Below are 20,552 nucleotides of genomic sequence, written 5' to 3' on the forward strand. Positions count from 1 at the left end.
TTCCTTGACAACACTCCTACAAAATTTTGGCCTCATTTGTCAACTTTCCTGTACTTGCACTCCTGAACAAAATGGAGTAGTTGAACGTAAACATAAACATAATTTTTAGCAAGGTCTTACACTCTTAGCTCAAGCATCCCTATCTATGACATATTAGGATCATGCCTTTGCTATTGTTGTATACCTTAGAAATCCTTTACCAATTCCAGTGCCAATACTTATCCTATGGAATTTCCATTTCATATCAAGCCAAGTTACCCAGAACTCAAAGTGTTTGGTTGCACCTATTTTCCTTATCTTCAACCTTATAATGCCAATAATCTTGAATATAAATTATCTCATTGCACTTTTCTTGGATACAACACTCATCACAAAGGTTACAAGTGTATGCCTCATGATGGTAGACTTTATATCTTTAGGCATGTTAAATTTGATGAGCAATTCTTTCCCTTTGCTTAGTTCAATGCATCATCTTTACCATAGTCTTGTCCACCTTCTCCCTTGTTAACTCCCTTTGCTGCGCCACTGGTCTTTACACCTCTTCTCCCCATTTCTTACACTTTCTGTCTACACACTTCATTTACCTGAACTCTAGTGCTACCTCCTACTACTTCCTCCATACCACATTCTTCTTCTTTTCCTACTCTTTCTGCACATCATTCTTTAAAATTGGCCAATGAGTTGAATACTCATCCCATGATTACTCATGCCAAAGATGTTATCTACAAAACCAAAATATTTTCCATTTCTGCAGGTGAAGCCATTAAACCTCCCAATATTCAAATAACTTTCTTTGATAAGACTTGGAAAAATGCAATGCAAGAGGAGTATGATGCTCTTTTCTACAATAATACTTAGACCTTGGTTCTTATCCCTATTGATAGGAAAGTAATGGGTTGCAAATAGGTCTTTTGCATTAAACAACATGCTAATGGCACTATTGCTAAGTATAAAGCTCGTTTGGTTGTAAAAGAGTATCATCAAACCGTTGGCCTTGATTTCAAGGAATTCTCCAGCCTTGCGGTCAAACTAGTAACAGTGATTATTCTCACCTTGACCCTAGCTCAGAATTAGGTGCCAATAATGCCTTACTTAATGGCATTCTGAAAAATGATATTTACATATTTCAACATCCTGGATTTGAGCAAGGTAATTCCTCCACTACAGTTTTCAAACTTAATAAGGCTATTTATAGATTGAAGTAGGCTCCCCAAGCTTGGTTTGAAAAGCTTAAATTTGAACTACAACAACTTTGTTTCAAGTCTTCCTAGGCTGATGTCTCTCTATTAATTAAACGCATTACTTAGTCCTGCATTTTTTTTTTTTTTTTTATGTTGATGATATAATCATCACTAACAACAACTCTCACAAGGTTTAGTCTCTCATTAGTCACTTGCATATGATGTTTACTCTCAAGGACCTAGGTCCTCTGAATTTTTTCTTGGGGATTGAAGTTCATAAACTCCAAGATGGTAACCTTCATCTCAATCAAGGGAAGTATGCGACAAATCTACTTGAAAGAGCAAAAATGCTCAATGTAAAATCTATGTCAACTTGTATGATAACAGACACTCCACTCTTAGCTCGACTTAGCGATCCTATGGAAGATCCACCATTGTATAGAAGTATCGTTGGAGCTCTGCATTATGTCACCATCACTAGACTTGAGATCTTATATTGTGTTAAACAAAGTTTGTCAATTCATGCAACATCCCTCGAACATTCATTAGAAGGTAGTCAAATGGATATTGAGATACTTGAAGGGAACAACTAATCATGGTATGTTACTTCACAAACCCAACAATCTCTTTGTCATAGGCTACTTCGATTTTGATTGGGTCTTCGACTTTGATGATAAAAGATCTACTTTAGGTTATTGTGTCTACTTAGGTGGAAATTTGGTGTCATGGAGCTCTAAGAAACAACAACCTATTTCAAGATCTTCAATAGAAGCAGAGTATCGTAGTTAAGCTCATGTAACTACAGAGATCCTATGGTTACAAAGTCTTCTTGGAGAATTGGGTGTCAAACAAACCAAGGCACCATTGGAATGGTATAATAATCTTAACATAGTCTCCTTGTTAGTGAACCCAATATTACATTCACTCACAAAACACATGAAACTCTTAGAGGAAGTCATTGAAAAGAAACTACAAGTTTATCATGTTCCTTCTTTGGATCCAATGGCGGATATACTCACAAAGACTTTATTAGCTTCACATTTTCATAGAATAAAAGGCAAGCTAAATGTTGTTTAATTGACCTCAATTAGCTTGAGGGGAAGTATTGAAGCTAGTAATATGTAAATAGTGTGGTAGTGGATTATTGTCAAGGAGTGCGACATGTATATAAGTTGTTTGGAATTTGTTTTAAATTTGAAAATGACATGTATTGGTTAATTTCCTTCCACAAAATAAAAATAGGGGATGCTAGAGCCCAAAAATAATTATTTTTCTTGAATAAAGTGACATCCATTTATTTTTCTGTCTATTTTTCCTTGTCAATTTCTCTATTTCTATACACACTTGATAAGAAAAGAGTTTGATAGATTAGACTACCCTCCTCAAAAAAATGAACAAATATTTTTTATTCTAGATAGAAATCACCTACCTCAATCAAAGGAATTTTTAATTGGTTCTTTAATATTTTCTACCACTTCAATTACCAAATTCATTGCTAAGATGAAGCCAATATTGCGATCACAATCACAACATGACTCAATAGTCAAAGGTTTCCTAGGCCTTTATTTCAAGACCGACTCAACTTGAGCTAACAAGTTTTAGGTAGGCCATTGGAATCTTTTTTCATTGGATGATATAATTTCTTAATTATAAAAAATATTTTAATAAATTTTATGGCACTTGAGCCCCCCACCCCAAAAAATAACAATAATAACAAAAGTCTCACAATATGCTTACAAAGCTTCAACTAATCCTCTACCAAGCCACTTGTGGGACATATGTATCATTTCTGTGATGCTCAAGTATGAAAATAATTCATGGATGCCACACACTAAATTTAATACTCTCTCCCTCACCACAAATGCCACCACCACGTCACCACTTGTTTGCTGATATGGATTCTGTTATGCTAAACGCGCCAAAATCTAGTTAAATTTCCATTATGTCACATCAAAAACATTAATTATAAAAAATATAAATATGAATTAATTTTCTCTAGAAATGTGTATAATGAAGAAGTAGTTTGTTAATAAAAGCATTACCAATTAAAACCTTTTTTTTTTTTTTATAATTACAACTACTCCCAAAAATAGGTTTAAAAGTGTAGAGGATATATAATATGGGATAAAAATAAATAAATTAAAGAGGATAAAAAAAACTTTTAAATTATTAAATTTTTTAAAATTTTGAAATAAAATCTTAGGAACCGTTTTTTTAGAATAGTTTTATGTTTTCGAAAATAAAAAATATAAATAATATGATATTTTTTCTTAACATTTTTTAATTATTTTATATTGTTTTTATTTATATTTTGAGGGTTGTTTTAAGAAAGAATGGTATAAATATATAAAATAATTAAAAATAAAACATTAGATATAAAAAATATTTTTAAAAATATTAAAGATAGATTAAAAATATTTTAAGTTTCAAACATTTTTTTTATTTATAAATTTATAGAATAATCTTTATAAATTATTTTTGAAAATAATTATCAAATAGACCTTTAGGTTTTATTTTATTTATTTATTTATTTATTTTTATAATAAATGCTAACAAGTACTATAGATAATTGAACCACTTAAAACACATAATTTTATTGATTAAACTTTTACTTTTTAGCATTTATTGATATTTTAATATAAATTTTTCTAAACAATTAAGAAAATTTGAGTTTTCTTTTTTCTTATAATTTAAAATAAACAAATTATATGATTTGTCATAAATATCTAATAAAAACTAGAAAAATAATGAAGTGGGGGGCCCGAATCAATTGCCTTCCTTGATTGAGCCAAATTTGCAAAATATATTGAAGTTATTGTGAATGAAAATTTCCATTAAGCATAGATGAAGCAGGAGGTGGCGCATCTAACATGGAAATCAGCCTCACGTTCAGACAATTTAAAATAAGATGATAAGATTCCATCTAGTGTGATCATTTTTATTGATGGCATCGAACAAACCCTACCAATCATACAACAGAGAGGACTGAGGAGGAGCCCCATCAAGCATGATGCCACCTGACACCTCCACCACAAACAATGCCGACGGTTGCAAATGAAAGCTTATGATTGTGATTGGACGGCCATGATGAGTCTGATCGAGGCGAATAGGCCCCCCCCCCATGGCCTTAAAACTTAAAAGCATTGGGAGCAAGTTTTATGAGACTTAAAGGAAAACAAGTAGTGGAGAGACAGCCTTAGGCAAATCAGACCACACTTTTTATCCTGTTACTGAAAATGGAATGTGGGCTTCTTCCATGACTTGCCAGAAATGGCCTCTCCATTTCTTCAGCTTCCCCAGAAATTCCACTCCCACCCTGGACTCAACTGTACTTTCTCTTCCCAATGAACCAAAACCCCTCCTCACAGAGGCCAAGGACAGTGGCCACAACCTAGGGATTTCTTAACCTTGAAAAAGGGTACGAGATGCTGCTGCCATTATCTGCTTCTTTTATGTTTTTTTACACTATTGTAAAAAAATACCTATCTCAGCTGTACTAAAAGCAACCCTAAAAAAGAAAAAAAAAATCCCAATATAAAAATTTATCAAGACCTTGTAATCTTTTGAGACAATAAAAAGTGAAAAGGACAAAAAGAAGATAGAAGGAGAAGCATTCAAAAGAATGTCCTAAAAAGAAGGATAGAGAGGGGAAAGAAGAAATGGAAAAGGAAATAGAACAAGTAGAAGAAGAGAAGGGAGGGGAATGAATATTCAACAAAGACAATGATAATAGGAGTATTATTTGAGAGAGTAGAAGGAGGTGGAGGCAAGTGGCAACAGCCCCTTTCATTGTATGAGATTGAAAAAGATCACCAAGCACATTGGATGGGGTCCCTTTATCCCCTCTGGATTTTTGGATTTTTCCCACTACAAATACCTCATTTTCCTATCTTCCAATCTATCATTTTTATCATATTGGACGATCAAATAACGGAAACAAAATTGCCATTCTCCATCTCAGATATCAAAATTTCAAAGAAATTTTTTTCACAGGAAGCAAAGGGACACCAATAACCTCAATCCAGCATGTTTCTGTACAACTTCATCCACTAAGATGCCCTCCAAATGCTATTATGATTCCAAACTATTCCATTACCGCCAGGAATCACATTGCATCTCAGGCCGAGGGTGTTTCCACCATTTCACAACCATTTAAAGCAGGAAACCAGAAAAAAAAAAAAAAAAAAAAAGGAAAAAAGAAAAAAGAAAAAGAAAAAAGAAACAGCCGGATCTTTTTCTTTTCTCTCTCTTTCTCTCTCTCTCTCTCTCTCTTTCATATATTTTTTTTTTTTACAAGTTGGATTTTCACATCACCTGGTCCCGTGCCATGCCTTCGGTCACCGACGCCAGCTTCTGCAGATTCAACTTCACCACGGTATCGGCGAACAAACGCGTGTCCTCCTCTGTGTTCCCTTCTGGCATATCCACCACGTACGATTCCAAAACAACGGTCCAGATCTCTCCCCCATGATTCTGATATTCATGCACCGTAGTCACCGACCGGTAGTTCCGCAGCCGATGCTCCCCTCCGATGATACTGAACCCGGTCACGTGCCTCTCGTCGTCCAGTATATCCAATCTCTCCGTGCTGGTCTCCGCCGGCAGACCAGAGATGACGTTGACGTCTCTGAGGCATCCCACTCTCATTTCGAAACCGTCTTCCACATGGCAGCTCTTGATGAAATGCTTGTAGGTCTGCGGTTTGTCGAAGCGACGGACGACGGACCAGACAGTAGGGAGCGGCGCGTGGACACGTTGAGCGAGTAGGGAGGAGCATTGGCCTGGGCCGACTTGGTAGGTGTGGAACTCGCTGATGGAGTGGGCCAACTCTTGGAACTCGGGCTGAGTCAGGCCTGGTGGGATGGTGAGGTGGTGGGTCGTGGGTGTTGTTGTTTCTGAATCTTCGGACTCCGCCTCTGCCATTGATGAGGTCTCAGCTTTGTTCATCGCCGCAAAAAGAGACGCTGGAGAGGAGAAATGAGAGGAGGTTTTGTATTTCTCAATTTCCTGGGTTATAAGGGGGGAAATTGGGAGGAAGCGTGAGGGCAAAATGGGAAATGAGAGTGGGTATTGTTTTTTGGTGTCAAATGTTAAAAAGAAAAAAATAATAAAATAATTGGAAATGGGAAATAAAATAGTAATAATTTTGGGATGGTGGAAAGGTGTCAACTTGGTGATGACGACAGCTGGGTTCTCTCTACCTCCCTCCTCTCTTCTTGCTTGACACCTCAATCTACCTCACCTCCATTTTTTACCTCCTTTTAAAAAAGTAAAAGTAAAAGTAAAAGTAAATAAATAAATACACTCTTTATTTTTTCATCTTCATGAGAATTTAGTGTAGGTAAAAAATTGTCCGTGAGTTCTTAAAGGTTCCTTTTCCGTTTGGTATCTTTATATTATTTTAAAAGAAGTTGAATATTAAATAGAAATAATGTGAAATTGTAATTTCCCTATAAAAAAAAATTAATCTTGGTAAAATCAAATGATAAAATTAAATTTAGAATATCATGCATGGGCAATTTAATTATCCATGCTCATCGGTCTGACACGTCATTTTTGGAGGGGGAGTTGCAAGCACAGGCTAAGTTACAACTTACAACGCAGTGGAAATACGGTGTGTGCCCGATCCAAGATTGGCCCACTCCAGACCAAGCCCAAACCCGAAATAGAACCGATAGGCTCAAGCCAGCCCATCTTCCCCTTGACCAAACCCAATTTCCACTCCAACAATCACATTAATCTTTTCCGCATTAAATGGAATAATTATTTAAAAAATATGAATTAATTTCGTACATAGTAGACTAATCAATTTCAAATCTGAGGGATGAAAAGCCCTTTGTGTCAATAGAAGTTAAATCGATCCGAGAGTATAGCATTTCTAGGACATAATAATATTAAAAGCTGGGGATAAAGAATATCACTGAATGACATTGATGGAAGCACTTAAATCGTCTCAATCAAATTGACCCATTCATCATGCCCGATTGCTTTCATAAAACAGTTTTTTTTTTTTTTTTTTTTAATTTTAAATTTAATACCTCTTTTATTATCAGTACACCCTTACATCATTGCATCAACATAATATAATATTATTGCAACGCCATCACATTAATATAATATAAAGTTTTTATGCAACTTGCCCGCGTTTGTCACGTTACGTGACTAGAAAAACATTTGATGAGACTAGCATCTTTTATCCCTTCTCATCTCAGCTAAATCATGATACATAACGAAAATTAAAAAACAAAATAAAATGACAGGAGAAAGTGGAGGATGCGTGGTTTCCCCCCTAGAAAGAAAATTAAAAAAAAAAAGAAAGAAAAAAAAAGAAAAAAGAAAAAAGAAGCAAGGTGTCCACATCATTCCACGGCTGGTCCAGCTATGCAATCTCCATAATTCAAGTCACAACTTGCGCTTATTTTATTTTTCACCCAAATTCGTAAGTTGACCATTTGGGGCATGGTCCATGGTCCATGGTCCATTTTGAAATGGTCATACTGTGTCCTCCCAAGCTAATACAAAGCTGAGGAAATAAAATATAAGTTAATTACATGGCCATCAACCTTCCAACAGGGTTCTCAAGCAATCATGTCCATGAATTCATGTTGGCTTGTATATTTTATTAATTTTTTGGTTAAAGGGGTTTTGGATTCTTGTTCATACTTTTGCCTGAACCTGTTAAAAAAGTAGAAAAAGGAGAATGTCAGATGGGTGTAAATTGTTTAGTTAAACGTCCAATTGAGGGGGACATGATGTTAAACATTGGTGAAGCCTCCATCTTTGGTCTGGTTTATTTATATTTGTTTAATAATTTAAATTTTATTAATATATACAAAGACTGCAACCTCAGTAAGTGCGGAGTCTATAAAATTATAAAATTATAAAATTTAATAGTATATTTGATCGTCGTTTATGTAAAATAACCATTATGTCCTTAGAATGGATGTCTGGGCTGTCACCCACATCAAAGCACAGAATATCCATTGGGAAAGCACCATATGACAACTGAAAAAAACTTGGGAAAAGAATAAGGCCGGGAATGAAATTGCAGTATCGGGAGATATGGTATGGGATTAAGAAAGCAACAATAAAGAGTTAAAGGGAAGGAAAAGAAAGAAATTAGCTAGGGTGAGGTGGACTAGCAACCCAACATTTTAAAGTGAGGCCAATTGGGAGGCATTCTCTTTCCACTTTTGCTCGTCTTATCTTCTTTATTGGTCCTATTCTTCTTCCCGACTTGCTGCTTTAGTGTACTTGGGTGTTTCTGCCTCTGTTGCCCTCTATCAGATTTCCCCTACCAAAAATATCTCACTATCAACACTTGTTCTCTACTGTATGATCTACTGTTCACTGTAATAATTTTTTTTTTTTTCTTTTTTTTGGGGGGGGGGGGGGGAGAAAACTGAAGATATTACCTGATATTCAAACCTAGGGACATGGAATTGGGAGGTTTGTTTGTGGCCATGATTATGGTTTCGAGTGCTGAAAACTGGGAATGAACAAGAAAGTTCCTTCTTGGGTCCATGTCTAGAAGATGTTTCCCCAGCTGTTTGCATCCGTGAGGGATGAGGCTGCTGCTTGCTCCTAGTTTCCAGCTGCATGGATAGCTGAAGAATATGGATTTGGCAAATACCAAAGAATGGAATGAGTAAAATATGTATTAACAGTGATGCTGTATTAAAGAAATCGAGTGACAGCCTTATTCTAAGGCCCCCCCATGCACATAGATAAAATATAGAATGCTGTGAATAGCACCTTTAGAAGCCTAAATGCATACAAAAAAGAGAGAATATTTTTGTTGATCTCTTCGATCTAGACTTCAGAGAATCTGAAACCTCATGTGCTATGTACAGTCATCAATTTAGAAAGCTGAAAAGCCCATCAATTCTATGTGGAACCCAAGGGTCCATGGCTCTACTACTTTTTCTTTTTTTTTTTCCTCCTCTTTTCTTTCAAGATGCCACTACTTTTCAAATCATAAATGCTCTGAACTTTTTGGCTTAATGAAACTGTTGTCATCTCCACACCATGAGGAAGCATGATATCAATATCAATATCAACACCATCCCCACGGCATTGAAGAATGCCAATCTCTCCTATCATGTTTTTTGAAGAAAAAAAGGGGTTTGCAAACATGTTTTGAAAATGCGTTACTTTAGAAAACATTGAAACATCATTTCCGCCCGTTGGATTCATGACGATTACAGAGGGTTGGCATTTGTTTTTGTAAATAATTGCAACATAAATTACAAATGATCACAATGCTAAGATAGGGGCAAAAGCAAATTTGGAATTATATCTAAAAATATTTTCATTTTTAATGTCTAATAGAAACAAAATGATTAATGAACCCAAACGAAACAAAAATATTAAAAGCAAAAAATTGGAGAAAAATAGAAGCATGGATCACCTTATGAAGCCGCTGTTCGAGCCAAGTGATCCGATCTAACAGTGACCCTTTGAACTGAGCCTCTCTCACTGCCAAATCCATCGGTATGCATTGTTTCTCACCTTTTTCTTCCATTAAATTTTGCTTTCCCTCTAAGTATTTCATCTGCATTTATACCAAATCACACAAATCTTAAAAACCACGGCCATACAAGGAAAAAAAGAAAAGAAAAGAAAAGAAAGAGAAGAGAGACTGACAGTAGAATCCAAGCGATCCACCCTAGAAAAAAGAGGCATGCAGGAGAGAGGTTTTCTTCTATCACCCATAATTTTTTTGCCATAAATTTTTGGTGTGAGAGATTGAGGTGATTGGGAAAGGTTGAGAAGGGTTATGGTTATGTTGTTTGTTGAAGCGTTTTAACTTGAACCGTTACAGAGAGATTGGATCCACTTGGCTGACCAAACCACACCACCTAGGATTCATGCAAACAGTTTGTTACACCACGTGGCAGAGTCGTAAGGTGAGGTGGTAGTGGAAACTGGAGAGGTCTTTGGCGGGTTTTGGGCTTTGGCAACCTCATCAAAACCACATTTTACATTTTGACATCTCCTCTAGTTTTAAAGCTGCCCCTCCTTGCTTTTCAGCTTTGAAGCAAAGCATCACAAAAATGGGGAAGAAACCCATCTGGGAAAATACATAGTAGTGGGAAGTGACACCAATTGCAATCACAACTTGGTTTATAGACAACTTAGATTATAGAGAACTTTTGTAGTAGGCTTATGAATGAATGAATTAAGGAAAAAGAAAAAAAAAAGTTTGTTTCTCTATCCAACATTGGATTACACAATAGCATATCATGAATTCTAATCAAGCGTCTTAAAGAAAATTATACCTCTAATATCATCAACCCTGACATCTAGTCATGCTACCATTGGGTTAAAAGTATTTGATTCCTAAAGTTCATTTGGGTAGCCAAGGAAGAGGAAAAGAAAGAAAAATGTTAGAAAATAGCTTGGGAATGGATTCTATTGTAAGATAACCTTTGTCTACGTATCATTTTCTATTGTGTATGCATCTTCCTTTTTTCTTTCCTTGGTTCCTTCCAAAGTCATCTTTGTTTATGAACTCATATTTGCTGAGTGTCCTAGGTGAGAGGGTCCAGGGGAAACTCAAAATGTCCTCATTTGGTGAATTATGCCAACCTGGTGAGAGTGCTTCTGCACTATTCTGGTGCACAGTATCCATACGAAGTCAGGTGGGCCATAACAGTTTCACTCAAACTAGGCCCCTGACCCAATTTCCTCATCCATCTGCATCAAATTGGACTGATTCAGCCTTCTGCGAATGGTGCTTCTGGTTTGGGACACCCTCAAAGGAAGGCTTGGCCTTGGGAACTTTCTGCAACATACATAGGAGTCAGCTTGAAGGAAAAATTTCTACAGACATCATGCCTGAATGTTGGTCATTGCTTGATGGAAGCATGCTTGAAGCTCCAAAAGGAAAATTAAAGAAATCTTGAAGCATAGCATGGCCAAAGTTGGATTGACATTTTTTGATAACAGACGTCATTTAATGGCCCAAAAATGGCATCAAGATAAATGATAAGTAATTGATGGCTAAGATTTATTCAAATGGACTCAGTTCATTCATATCTTGGCCAGTTGGCAGATAATCATCCTAAACTTGATCTTGTCACCTCATATGCCAAGAAGCATGCTGCATTTGCTGGCACGCTTCGAGCCATGGCAGGTCCGAACCCCTTGTACAGGCCTTTGACTCCCTCTGAAGCCAAGGTTTTCCTGAAGGCGTCAATTGAGCCAGAGAACTTTGGATTTTTATAATCATCCACCTGAATTACACTCTTGACCACATCGGTTGGGTAGACAGAAGCCCAGAAGGAAGCTCCAGCCAGGCCTCCAGCCAAAATCAAAGAGCCTCTTCCCAACCCAGATGTGTCTGGGCCACCTGCAAGATATTGCTTCAGTGCTTCATAGACGCCAAACATTGCAGCGTTTCCAGGTATTTCACGTGCCATAGTTGGCACCAAGCCCTTGAAAAGACCCCTCACACCACCTGATTTGATAACATGCCTCGCCACATCCATTGGCCCTCCATACTTCACTGCCACTCCAGGTGAACCAGAACTTGCCAGTGCACTCTGAGCTTGAAGCCTGTTCCCAGAATATCAAGCAATGGAGTAACTTTGAACATATTAGTAGATTCCTCATGAAAAATAACAAAGTTACACATCAGTAAAATTCAGTAATTATTTGCTGCCACCAAATAGGAATTTGGGATCAATCAAGATAGAGTGATGACCACCTTCAAGAAAAATTCAAGAATGTTAAAGAGTTTCAGGAATAAAAATATTCAGGTTATCATATTGATCTGAGTAATGTTACACTTCATGACCCATTAACAAAATTTATGGACAACTTGGATGACACTTTTCTTCTTCATTTCAAATCCAAATAATAAGTTGTCCTGTTTACTTTTCTTTATGTTTGCCACATAAGATTACAGGATTAGAGAATACACATATATATGTGCGTTGTGCACACACTAGAATAAAAAAACCATTTACAAATTCTACGGATAGTGTTAGTGCCACTTTCTTCATTTCAAATCCAAACAATCATAAACCATCTCATTATTTTGAAATATGTTGTTGCGAAATCAGATTTAAGGGATTTGTGATGGGGGATTTCATATTCCACGTTTAGAATCATTAGGGAATTTCACACAGACCAGGACTTATTCATAACATTCAAAATACTAACTACTAATTTAAATTCAATTTGAACTTGTATGTAGCCATGATAAAAAAGAACAAAGTCAAATTCAGGCATGCAAAACAATTGGAAGTTCATGTCACAATTTAAGAGGAAAAATAACACCACAATACCGACCTGCACTTGATCAATTCAGTTGGGCAAGCAAGAAAGGAAACAGCAACTCCAGCCCCAGCCCCAGCAACGATCTGCTGGTTGACTGTAAGTGGGGCACCAGGTTGAGACCTCAGTAATGCCTCCATTTGTCCCCTCACTGAGAAGAGTACAGCATTGAAGGCTGCTACAGTGGCAAGAGGTGCCCCCATACCTTTATACAAACCCCTTGGGCCTTCTGCTGCTACTGTCTGCCTGACAGCATCCATTGCACCAGAGAACTTGGGGGGTTGGCCAGGGAGTGGAGGAGGCTGGCTTTGAAGCTTGACCTTAATGGTATCAAAAGGGTGACCCACAATCAACTGTGCTGCCCCTCCAACAGTCCCAGCAGTTAGGTCCTTAGCTACGTCTGCCATCTGTGAATATATGAAAGGAAGAAAGAAACCAAAAAAAAGAGGAGAAAGTTAGCTTTGGAATATGAAATCAAATCATTGAATGGACCATAATGAATTGTCTAAAGAAAACATGGTTATCTTTGTTTTCCTGGATATATAGCCAATTGAACTCTGGATTTGCAACGGAGATATCAAGGACAACAGTTTTGTTCCATCAGCACTCTCAATTTTGAAATGATAGTAAAATGAATGAATGCTTCAGAGATGAGGATAAGAACATTGGGGCAATGTGGTGCAATATCCACAGGGTGTTTGAGATGCTTACAGAGGGACACAACAGGTCCTAACATGTAAACAGAGCCCCACAAATGGAGCACTAAAAACTGTGAAATTAAAGGCTTTTCTTCTTATGGATCTAACCAAACTTCAAGAATAAGCGGCACCTGTTGTTGTCACTTTGTAAAGAATTCAGTCACCAACCAATGCTTGCATTACACCCCACAACACTTTGTTCTGGGACTAGGAAAACTATAGCCACATTAGCTCCACTTGAGCATCCATCTTATTCATCAATGACAGATCACCTACCAACTCTTTTACTTGTCATAATGACCATTAAAATGAAAGAAGGTCCTAAATCATGTTCTTTTATTACTTCCAACATTGTTGAACATCATTTTCAAAGGTGATGATAATATAATGAAACAATAACAGGAAAATCCATTAATGTACAGAGATCAATCAAAAGAAATCAAATATATTTTTCTCTTAATTGGCAATACAAAGCATGTAACAGAACCCAATAAAAGATTTCCTTGGGCAATGAAGATTGTTCAACTCAGCTCAGACAACCTCTTTCCAATTATATGGGGTCAGCAAAAGATAGCTCCAAACATTATGTTCCACATAATCAAACAAGAAAAGTAATTAAATACTTGACTAGAACTTTAATACTATTCAAGAAAAGAAACAATTTATGAAAGAGATCAGATATATGAGCATGGATCAAGAAACACAAGGTCTCTGACATTAGTGCTGTAAGTGAAAGCAAATATTAATAAACCAGAAGAAAAGTGGCATATGCAAGGAGAAGTGGTGTGGCAGTGGTCACCAGAATTTCTGGGAACAGAAACTGGACTCTCCTAAAATGATAAAGCATATGGATGCTTAGCATGCTCGTTCAATTCCATGATATCATGGAAAGCTTTTGCACCTAGGAAATGATGATACCCAAATCATTATTTTGTGTGTGGGATTAGCTTACCGATATTTGGGCATAAGAAACAATTACTTTTATATGGATGCACATTGTATCAAGATGAGATAGAATTATCTTTTGTTGACTATTCAAAACTTGGCTGCAGACAATGCATTTCCTATTGCTAATATCTATTGTCAAATCTACAATCTATAAATGCCATTTATTATGACCAATCAAACGGAATTTGGTATGAGGCAATCTAATGGCAAGATGAGAGCTACCCTGCATTGGCACATATCAACATCGAATAAGCCCCAGTTGAGGATATCTATTGCCTTACGTGAGAAAGAAGTATTCCATGTAAAAATGTAAAGATTGAGATCACTTAACAAAATACTTAGTAAAAAAGGCCAATACAAAATTAATTACCCTGCAATGCAGTTGAGTTAGAAATTGTTAGAACCGTATGTGAGAGACACCAGGATAGCACTCCAGTCATTAGAGGCTCCTCACTATCCAAAGGCTATATCTATAAATCTGTACTATAGTTGAGCCAAATACCATATTCTCTCCTAGGTAGCTCTTACTGTGTCCACAATGGATCTACTACATATGTCATACACTATACTAAACAGCCATTCACTTAAACTAATAACTTATGTTCCCTCTCCTCTATTTTTCCTTTGGTTTTCATTTCTCTCTCTTTCTCTCTCTCTTTATTCCATCAACTACACTAAAAGAAAAATAACAAAATGACTCCATTTTTCCATATTAGAGAAATAATCAAGTAAGAAAGGAAAGTCACAACTTCTGACAATATATAACCGTTCTCTACATTATATTTTGAAGACACTTTACACAGTTGTCTGTGGATTCATTGCATATGTACTACCATACTTTCCATTAAAGAATTTATAATATGCAACAAATATCTGAAAATATACTTCAACCCGGAATTGATTCGAAGAGCTCTATTCCATAACCAAGAAAAAAACACTCAAAATCTACTTTCCTTTAAAGCATTTATAAATCATCTCATTCATGATGCAACAAACATCAGTAAAATCTATTTCCACCCATAATTGATTTTAAGAGCTATCATTCACATCCAAGAAAAAAACAGCCAAAACCCAATGTAAATTTCAGTAGATTTGGACTTCAAATCAGATAAACAAAATTATATTTTTCCTACAGATTATTTCATTTCCAATGCCAGAACTGCACCAAGTTGATTCACACCAAAACAAATGGAGCCCAGGTGAAATCAAACGATTCGCAAGTTCAAATACAATAATTCCCACTTCATTACTAATCTAAAAATCCGAGTATAAACGAAATCAAACGATTCAATAGAACCCGAATCTCACCAGTTCCGACTTTCACGCCAGCAAGAAGTTGCAATGGAAAGAAGCGTAGAGTTGAACCCAGCAAAAACCCTTTACTCAGAAAGGCCAAACTGAGAGACCCAAAAGAAAAACCAATAGAAAACCAGATCTAATAATAATAAAAAGGGGACAGAAAAAGAAAGATTAAGAGAAAATGGTAAAATACCCAAGAGTGAGAACTAAGTTGGCATTGCAACCGCCCTTAGAAAGGAGGGAATGGGCACCCTACAATCGCTAAAGTTGAGATTTCTGAAGCAAGCAGAGAAAGGGGGAACTCACAATTATCCCCTTATATAGAAAATAAATAAGAATTAAATAAACTATCAAAAGAAATGAATGTAAAGAATCTTTGAAGATTCAGAGCCTCAGGTTGAATTGGGACAAAAGTGAAGGGAAAGGAGATATGGTTGCGATGTGAACCAGTGAGAGAAGAGGCTGCAGACTAGGACACCCATCACACTCTTTCAACACCAAAAATCAATCTCAATTCTCGACCTCTCCAACGCTCCTGGGATCCCTCTCACTCTCCACTAACAAACAATTCCTTTTCCCCCATTTATATAGTCATCCTTTTATATATTAGAAAATGCACGCCAACTCATTATTTCTTAGGAGTTCAAATAATTGGATCACTTACCTGAATCTAAACAAGACACAATCATTTTTTCGCCTAAAAATTTACTCTTTTTTTTTTTGGTTTAATTGTTGTTTGCTTAGACACAACCAAGGATTGAAATATCGGTTTTTACGGATATATCGATACTTCGATTTTACGGATATATCGGAAATATCGGAGAAATATCGGTGGATATTTTTTCACAAATATCGATAGAGTGAAAATTATTTAAAATTAATAGGAATGCTTGAAAAAACTTCAAAAAATGATAAAATAAGTAAAAATACACATTTTAAAGTTATCTTGTAAGTGTAATTAACATATATATAATTAAGAAGAAAAATATCGTAAACAAATATATATTGGTAGATTCGATATTTGAATTTTAAAAATAATATATATGAATTTTAAAAGTGTATAAAGTTATAATTGAGTTAAAAAAATATTTGATTTTATTGAATAAAAACAATTTATACATAAATATAATACATATGAGATTACAATAATCCTTATACTAAGGAAGAGATCGATGTGGTTTCATTATATTGTTAGATAAAGAGGACTCAACTTGTTGAAGATAATATTTATTTAAAAATTTTTAAAATACTTTTATTAAAACATGTATTATTATATTTAAAATGAAAATTAAATTAAATTATTTAAAATATTTTATTTGAGATTTAATTTTAAAAATTTTATTAAAAATATATAGTAACAACTTTTTTTTATTAATATTAATTTATTTAATAATCAAAATAAAATTGGATAATTTATAATTATTTATATGGATAGAGGAAAATTGTTCTCATGATTTGTTTTTTTTTTTTTACCTCTACTAAATCTAAAAATTAAAAGGGCTACCCAGTTAAGTTGCCCTCCAGCCCAAGTTGCCCTCCAGGCTCCAGCCGAGAGAAATCCTTTTTCTGAAATTGCCCTCCAGCCGAGAGAATTCCTAAAAAATACCTATTTTCCTCTGCCACTCTCAATCCTCGCAGGTACTAATCTAATCACGTTGATATTATTTTTTTTGCAACCCCCGTTTGATTCCCAAGAAAATCCATCCCCCATTCGATTTCCGGGAAAATTCATCCTCGTTTGATTTCCGAGAAAATCCATTCAAAACCCCCAAAGAAAACCAAAAAATGTGCTTTTCTTTTGCTCCCTGTGTTTTCTAGATCTGTTTTAAGGGTCTCTTTGCTGTTGTGCCATTGGATTTAAATTTCACGAACCCTAAATCCACGATTTTTGAGCCAGATTTGTATCCTGTGCGCGGGCCGGACTGGTAGGAAATATCGGGAAATTTTCCGAAAAATCGGTAAAAATACCGAAAAATAGGCGATATTTTCGGCGATATTTTGAAATTCTCCTCCGGTTGCTCCGCGCATCAGATCCACTCGCGATTTTTCTCCGATTTATCGGTGCTTCACTGATATTTCGCCGATATATCGGCGATTTTGCCGATTTTTTGTCGATTTTTCCGTCCGATATCCGATATTTCTCCGAAATATCGGCGATATTTCCCGATTTTTCAATCCCTGGACACAACCTCTTACCTACTATTTCTTAAACTATGCTCTAAATAAATCAAAGAATAATTTTTAAAATTTGGAAACAAAATTATCCCATTACTCATATAAATAAATTAGAGGATATGTTATTAAAAAGAAATAAAATTATGTCTAAATTAAAATTGCAACGATTTTTTAGAAAGGGAAAATGACACTTTTTTTTAAAACAAAAATACCCTTAATAGATTTATTAAAAAAACGAAAAAAAGGAAAATCTATTTTTATCCATTTAAAATTACATTTATAATTGTAAATATGAGGTCATTTTTAATATTTTAATTGTTTAGCCTAAATATTCCATAAGATTTATGTCCATATAAAGATATCTATAAATAAATGAGACTATGAAAATAATCTTTCTATATCTAAAATTGAGATTATAAAAATAAAGATTAATTTCATTCATCGTCTCTAAGGTTTTAGCTAAATACACATAGTTTTTATTGGTTTCAAATTTCACCAACACCTTCTTATAATTTTTATTTCTAATTTTCACTGACTTTCATTTTCATTCAAAATAAAAGAGACATTTGATGAAATTTCAAACTTGTGAGGATTAAATGTGCTAAACTAAAACCTTAAACGAGGGGAATGAAATTAATCGTAAAAATAATGACTATAAAGGGATTTGTAGATTTCAAATTTGTTTTGGGGAAGGTCTACCCAAAAGGGAAACACAAATTTAAACTGTATTTGTGCCCAAAAGGTATTAGACCATTGTTTGCACGAGTGTAGATTCAACCCAATTCTAAATGAAGATTGGCAGAAATGTTGAATTTTCCACATTGAGCTTAGGCTCAACCTAATCTAGAAATGAGAAAAACATAAAACTAGTGGGTTTTTTTTTTCCCTCTATGTAACCCTAAAATGAGGGTGTAAAACCATAAATTTAGGTATAGACTTTAATTAATTCTAAGAAAAGTACGAGAAAGAAACAAGTATGCAAATATACACAAATTTGGAGAAAAGAATTAAAATTTGAAAACTTGATTTTCCATTTTACAACTTGAGTGCACTTCTTTCAAAAAAAATTCCTTCAGAATGCATTTTCTTAGTAACATCTCAATTATGTAAAAAATATCTTCACACATAAACTTCTTTTAAATAGAAAAAATTATGGAATAAATTGGTTTTAATTGATTTTCAAAATTAAGAGTAAAATCTATATACATCGTTCTATTTTGTAATATTAACTTTGAAGGAACTTAATTTAGACGATGGCTTGATCTTGGGCCTAAGCTTAATCCTTGACTTGAATAACTTTGATTGAATGGTAAATACTTGATTCAAATTGAAGATGCTTTGAACTTGTTCTTCAAATCTTTGAAGGCTTGAAACAAGATCTTTCCAACTTTTCTCATGTGTTTAAATGTAAAAATATGTATCTTTTGAAAGACGAGAAGGTCTCCTTATAGAAGAATATAATTTAACTTTTTATAATTTATCATACATTCAAGTTAATTATGGATCAACAAAAAAATCAAATAGTCATAATTATTTTATAGTGCGACTAACTAAAAGTTGCCTCATGATATAAATTTTTCTACCATTAAATTAATGTCATGGGTAGTGTGTGTTTCTCACAAAGATGAAACAAGTTATTTTTCATTTATATATATATAAAAAAAATACATGTTTTGATCAAATTTTATCATCAATGAATCAAGTCTAGTGATAAGCACCCACTAACTTAGTGTAAGAATTAAAGATATCATATTTTGGTAGACTTGTAGAGAGTTAATCTTTTTCCTTTCTCTCTCTCTCTCTCTTCAACATGGTTGCACTCCTTCATGAGATCGTCCATTGGGTCATACTCCTCCTCTAGATAAGAATGACCTTAGTCACTCATGACTGAATTAACCATCCTGAATAATAATAATAGTAATAAACAAATTGAAAGATTCTATTGAATTGGATTAAATTAAATTAGTAAAATGAAATTAATGAATGTACTTAATGATGATTTATCTCAACGCATAAATGAATGTATATATAGGGTGCATGGTAAACCCTAATATCAATACTAACATACAATGTCTTTTTTCAAAAAAGACTTAAAAATGGAAAACAAAGGATTTTGAAGTGATTTGCTATGATATGGAACTAAATTAGAAGTGTGCTCAAAGTTGACCATGTTTGCATACGCACTATAATGTGCATAGTTTCTCTACTCAAGGATTGATGTTGTCACTATAGTGTTGAGTTTATGCATAATGTGGTGAGCATATGTTGAAGGGGTTATGCATATGAACAATCATGCACTCACTTGGTCCTCTTGGAATTTTTTTTTTTTTTTTTTTTTTTTTTGTGTTGAGTAGTTTGTGCATGGTATGTGTGCACACTTGGGCTCATGTTGATTGCTTTTTCACTTGGATTGTAGTGTGCCTATGCACACTACATTTGCTCACTAAATTTTATGCACACTTAGTGTTCTTTATGGTTCATATATGTGCACACACTTTTCTGCGCATGGTTTGCTCATGCTCATGGTCTTTTGCAAACAACTTATGCACAATACTGTGTACACTTAACTTGTGAATAGTCTTCCTTCTTCATAGTTTGTGTCTTTTACATATATAGACTTAGATGCTATAAGTTCTAGTAATCCTATCTTTGGTATTTTATTTTATTATTATTATTATTATTATTATTATTTATCAAGGACATCATGTAATTTAGGCCTTAGTATTTTATTACAACAAAAATTTGTAGTCACTAGCTAACAAAATTTTCTACATTGCCATAAAGTATCTAGTCATTGAACTTGTAGAACCCACTTATGTTTTTATAACCTTTGTTAATCTTAAATGACGAAAAAGAATGTTTGAGTAGTTTGATGTACTTATTTGAAATGGAACTTGAGAGTTTTTTCCTCTATCTCTATATAGAATTGTAGTGGGTGTAAATGAGTTTTACATATCAATAAAAATTT

General features: G+C 34.7%; 3 protein-coding genes across 6 annotated transcripts; all 3 read right to left on the reverse strand.

Moving 5' to 3' along the window:
* Window positions 1-5,461: 5,461 nt before the first annotated feature.
* Window positions 5,462-6,166, reverse strand: LOC117928592 (abscisic acid receptor PYR1). The gene has a single exon (XM_034848512.1). The coding sequence runs from the start codon at window positions 6,126-6,128 to the stop codon at window positions 5,487-5,489; it is 642 nt and encodes a 213-aa protein (XP_034704403.1). The 5' UTR covers window positions 6,129-6,166; the 3' UTR covers window positions 5,462-5,486.
* Window positions 6,167-8,204: 2,038 nt separating this feature from the next.
* LOC117904699 lies at window positions 8,205-10,910 on the reverse strand. Of its 2 annotated transcripts, none has more exons than XM_034817458.1 (4): window positions 10,773-10,910; window positions 9,592-9,735; window positions 8,597-8,788; window positions 8,205-8,475 (listed from the first exon to the last, which is right to left on the reverse strand). In XM_034817458.1, exons 2-4 carry the CDS (start codon window positions 9,733-9,735, stop codon window positions 8,320-8,322), a joined length of 492 nt encoding a protein of 163 aa, XP_034673349.1. In that variant the 5' UTR covers window positions 10,773-10,910; the 3' UTR covers window positions 8,205-8,319. The 2 variants fall into 2 exon arrangements, with proteins under 2 accessions (XP_034673349.1, XP_034673341.1); XM_034817450.1 differs by having other exon boundaries at window positions 9,828-10,910.
* A 188-nt stretch (window positions 10,911-11,098) lies between these two features.
* LOC117904684 (mitochondrial carnitine/acylcarnitine carrier-like protein) lies at window positions 11,099-15,967 on the reverse strand. Of its 3 annotated transcripts, XM_034817432.1 has the most exons (5): window positions 15,857-15,966; window positions 15,603-15,685; window positions 15,419-15,507; window positions 12,480-12,871; window positions 11,099-11,741 (listed from the first exon to the last, which is right to left on the reverse strand). In XM_034817432.1, exons 4-5 carry the CDS (start codon window positions 12,869-12,871, stop codon window positions 11,243-11,245), a joined length of 891 nt encoding a protein of 296 aa, XP_034673323.1. In that variant the 5' UTR covers window positions 15,419-15,507; window positions 15,603-15,685; window positions 15,857-15,966; the 3' UTR covers window positions 11,099-11,242. The 3 variants fall into 3 exon arrangements, with proteins under 3 accessions (XP_034673323.1, XP_034673314.1, XP_034673330.1); XM_034817423.1 differs by having other exon boundaries at window positions 15,603-15,966; XM_034817439.1 differs by lacking the exon at window positions 15,419-15,507 and having other exon boundaries at window positions 15,603-15,967.
* Window positions 15,968-20,552: the final 4,585 nt, after the last annotated feature.

Source organism: Vitis riparia, chromosome 2 (assembly GCF_004353265.1).
Source record: "Vitis riparia cultivar Riparia Gloire de Montpellier isolate 1030 chromosome 2, EGFV_Vit.rip_1.0, whole genome shotgun sequence".
Taxonomy (NCBI): domain Eukaryota; kingdom Viridiplantae; phylum Streptophyta; class Magnoliopsida; order Vitales; family Vitaceae; genus Vitis; species Vitis riparia.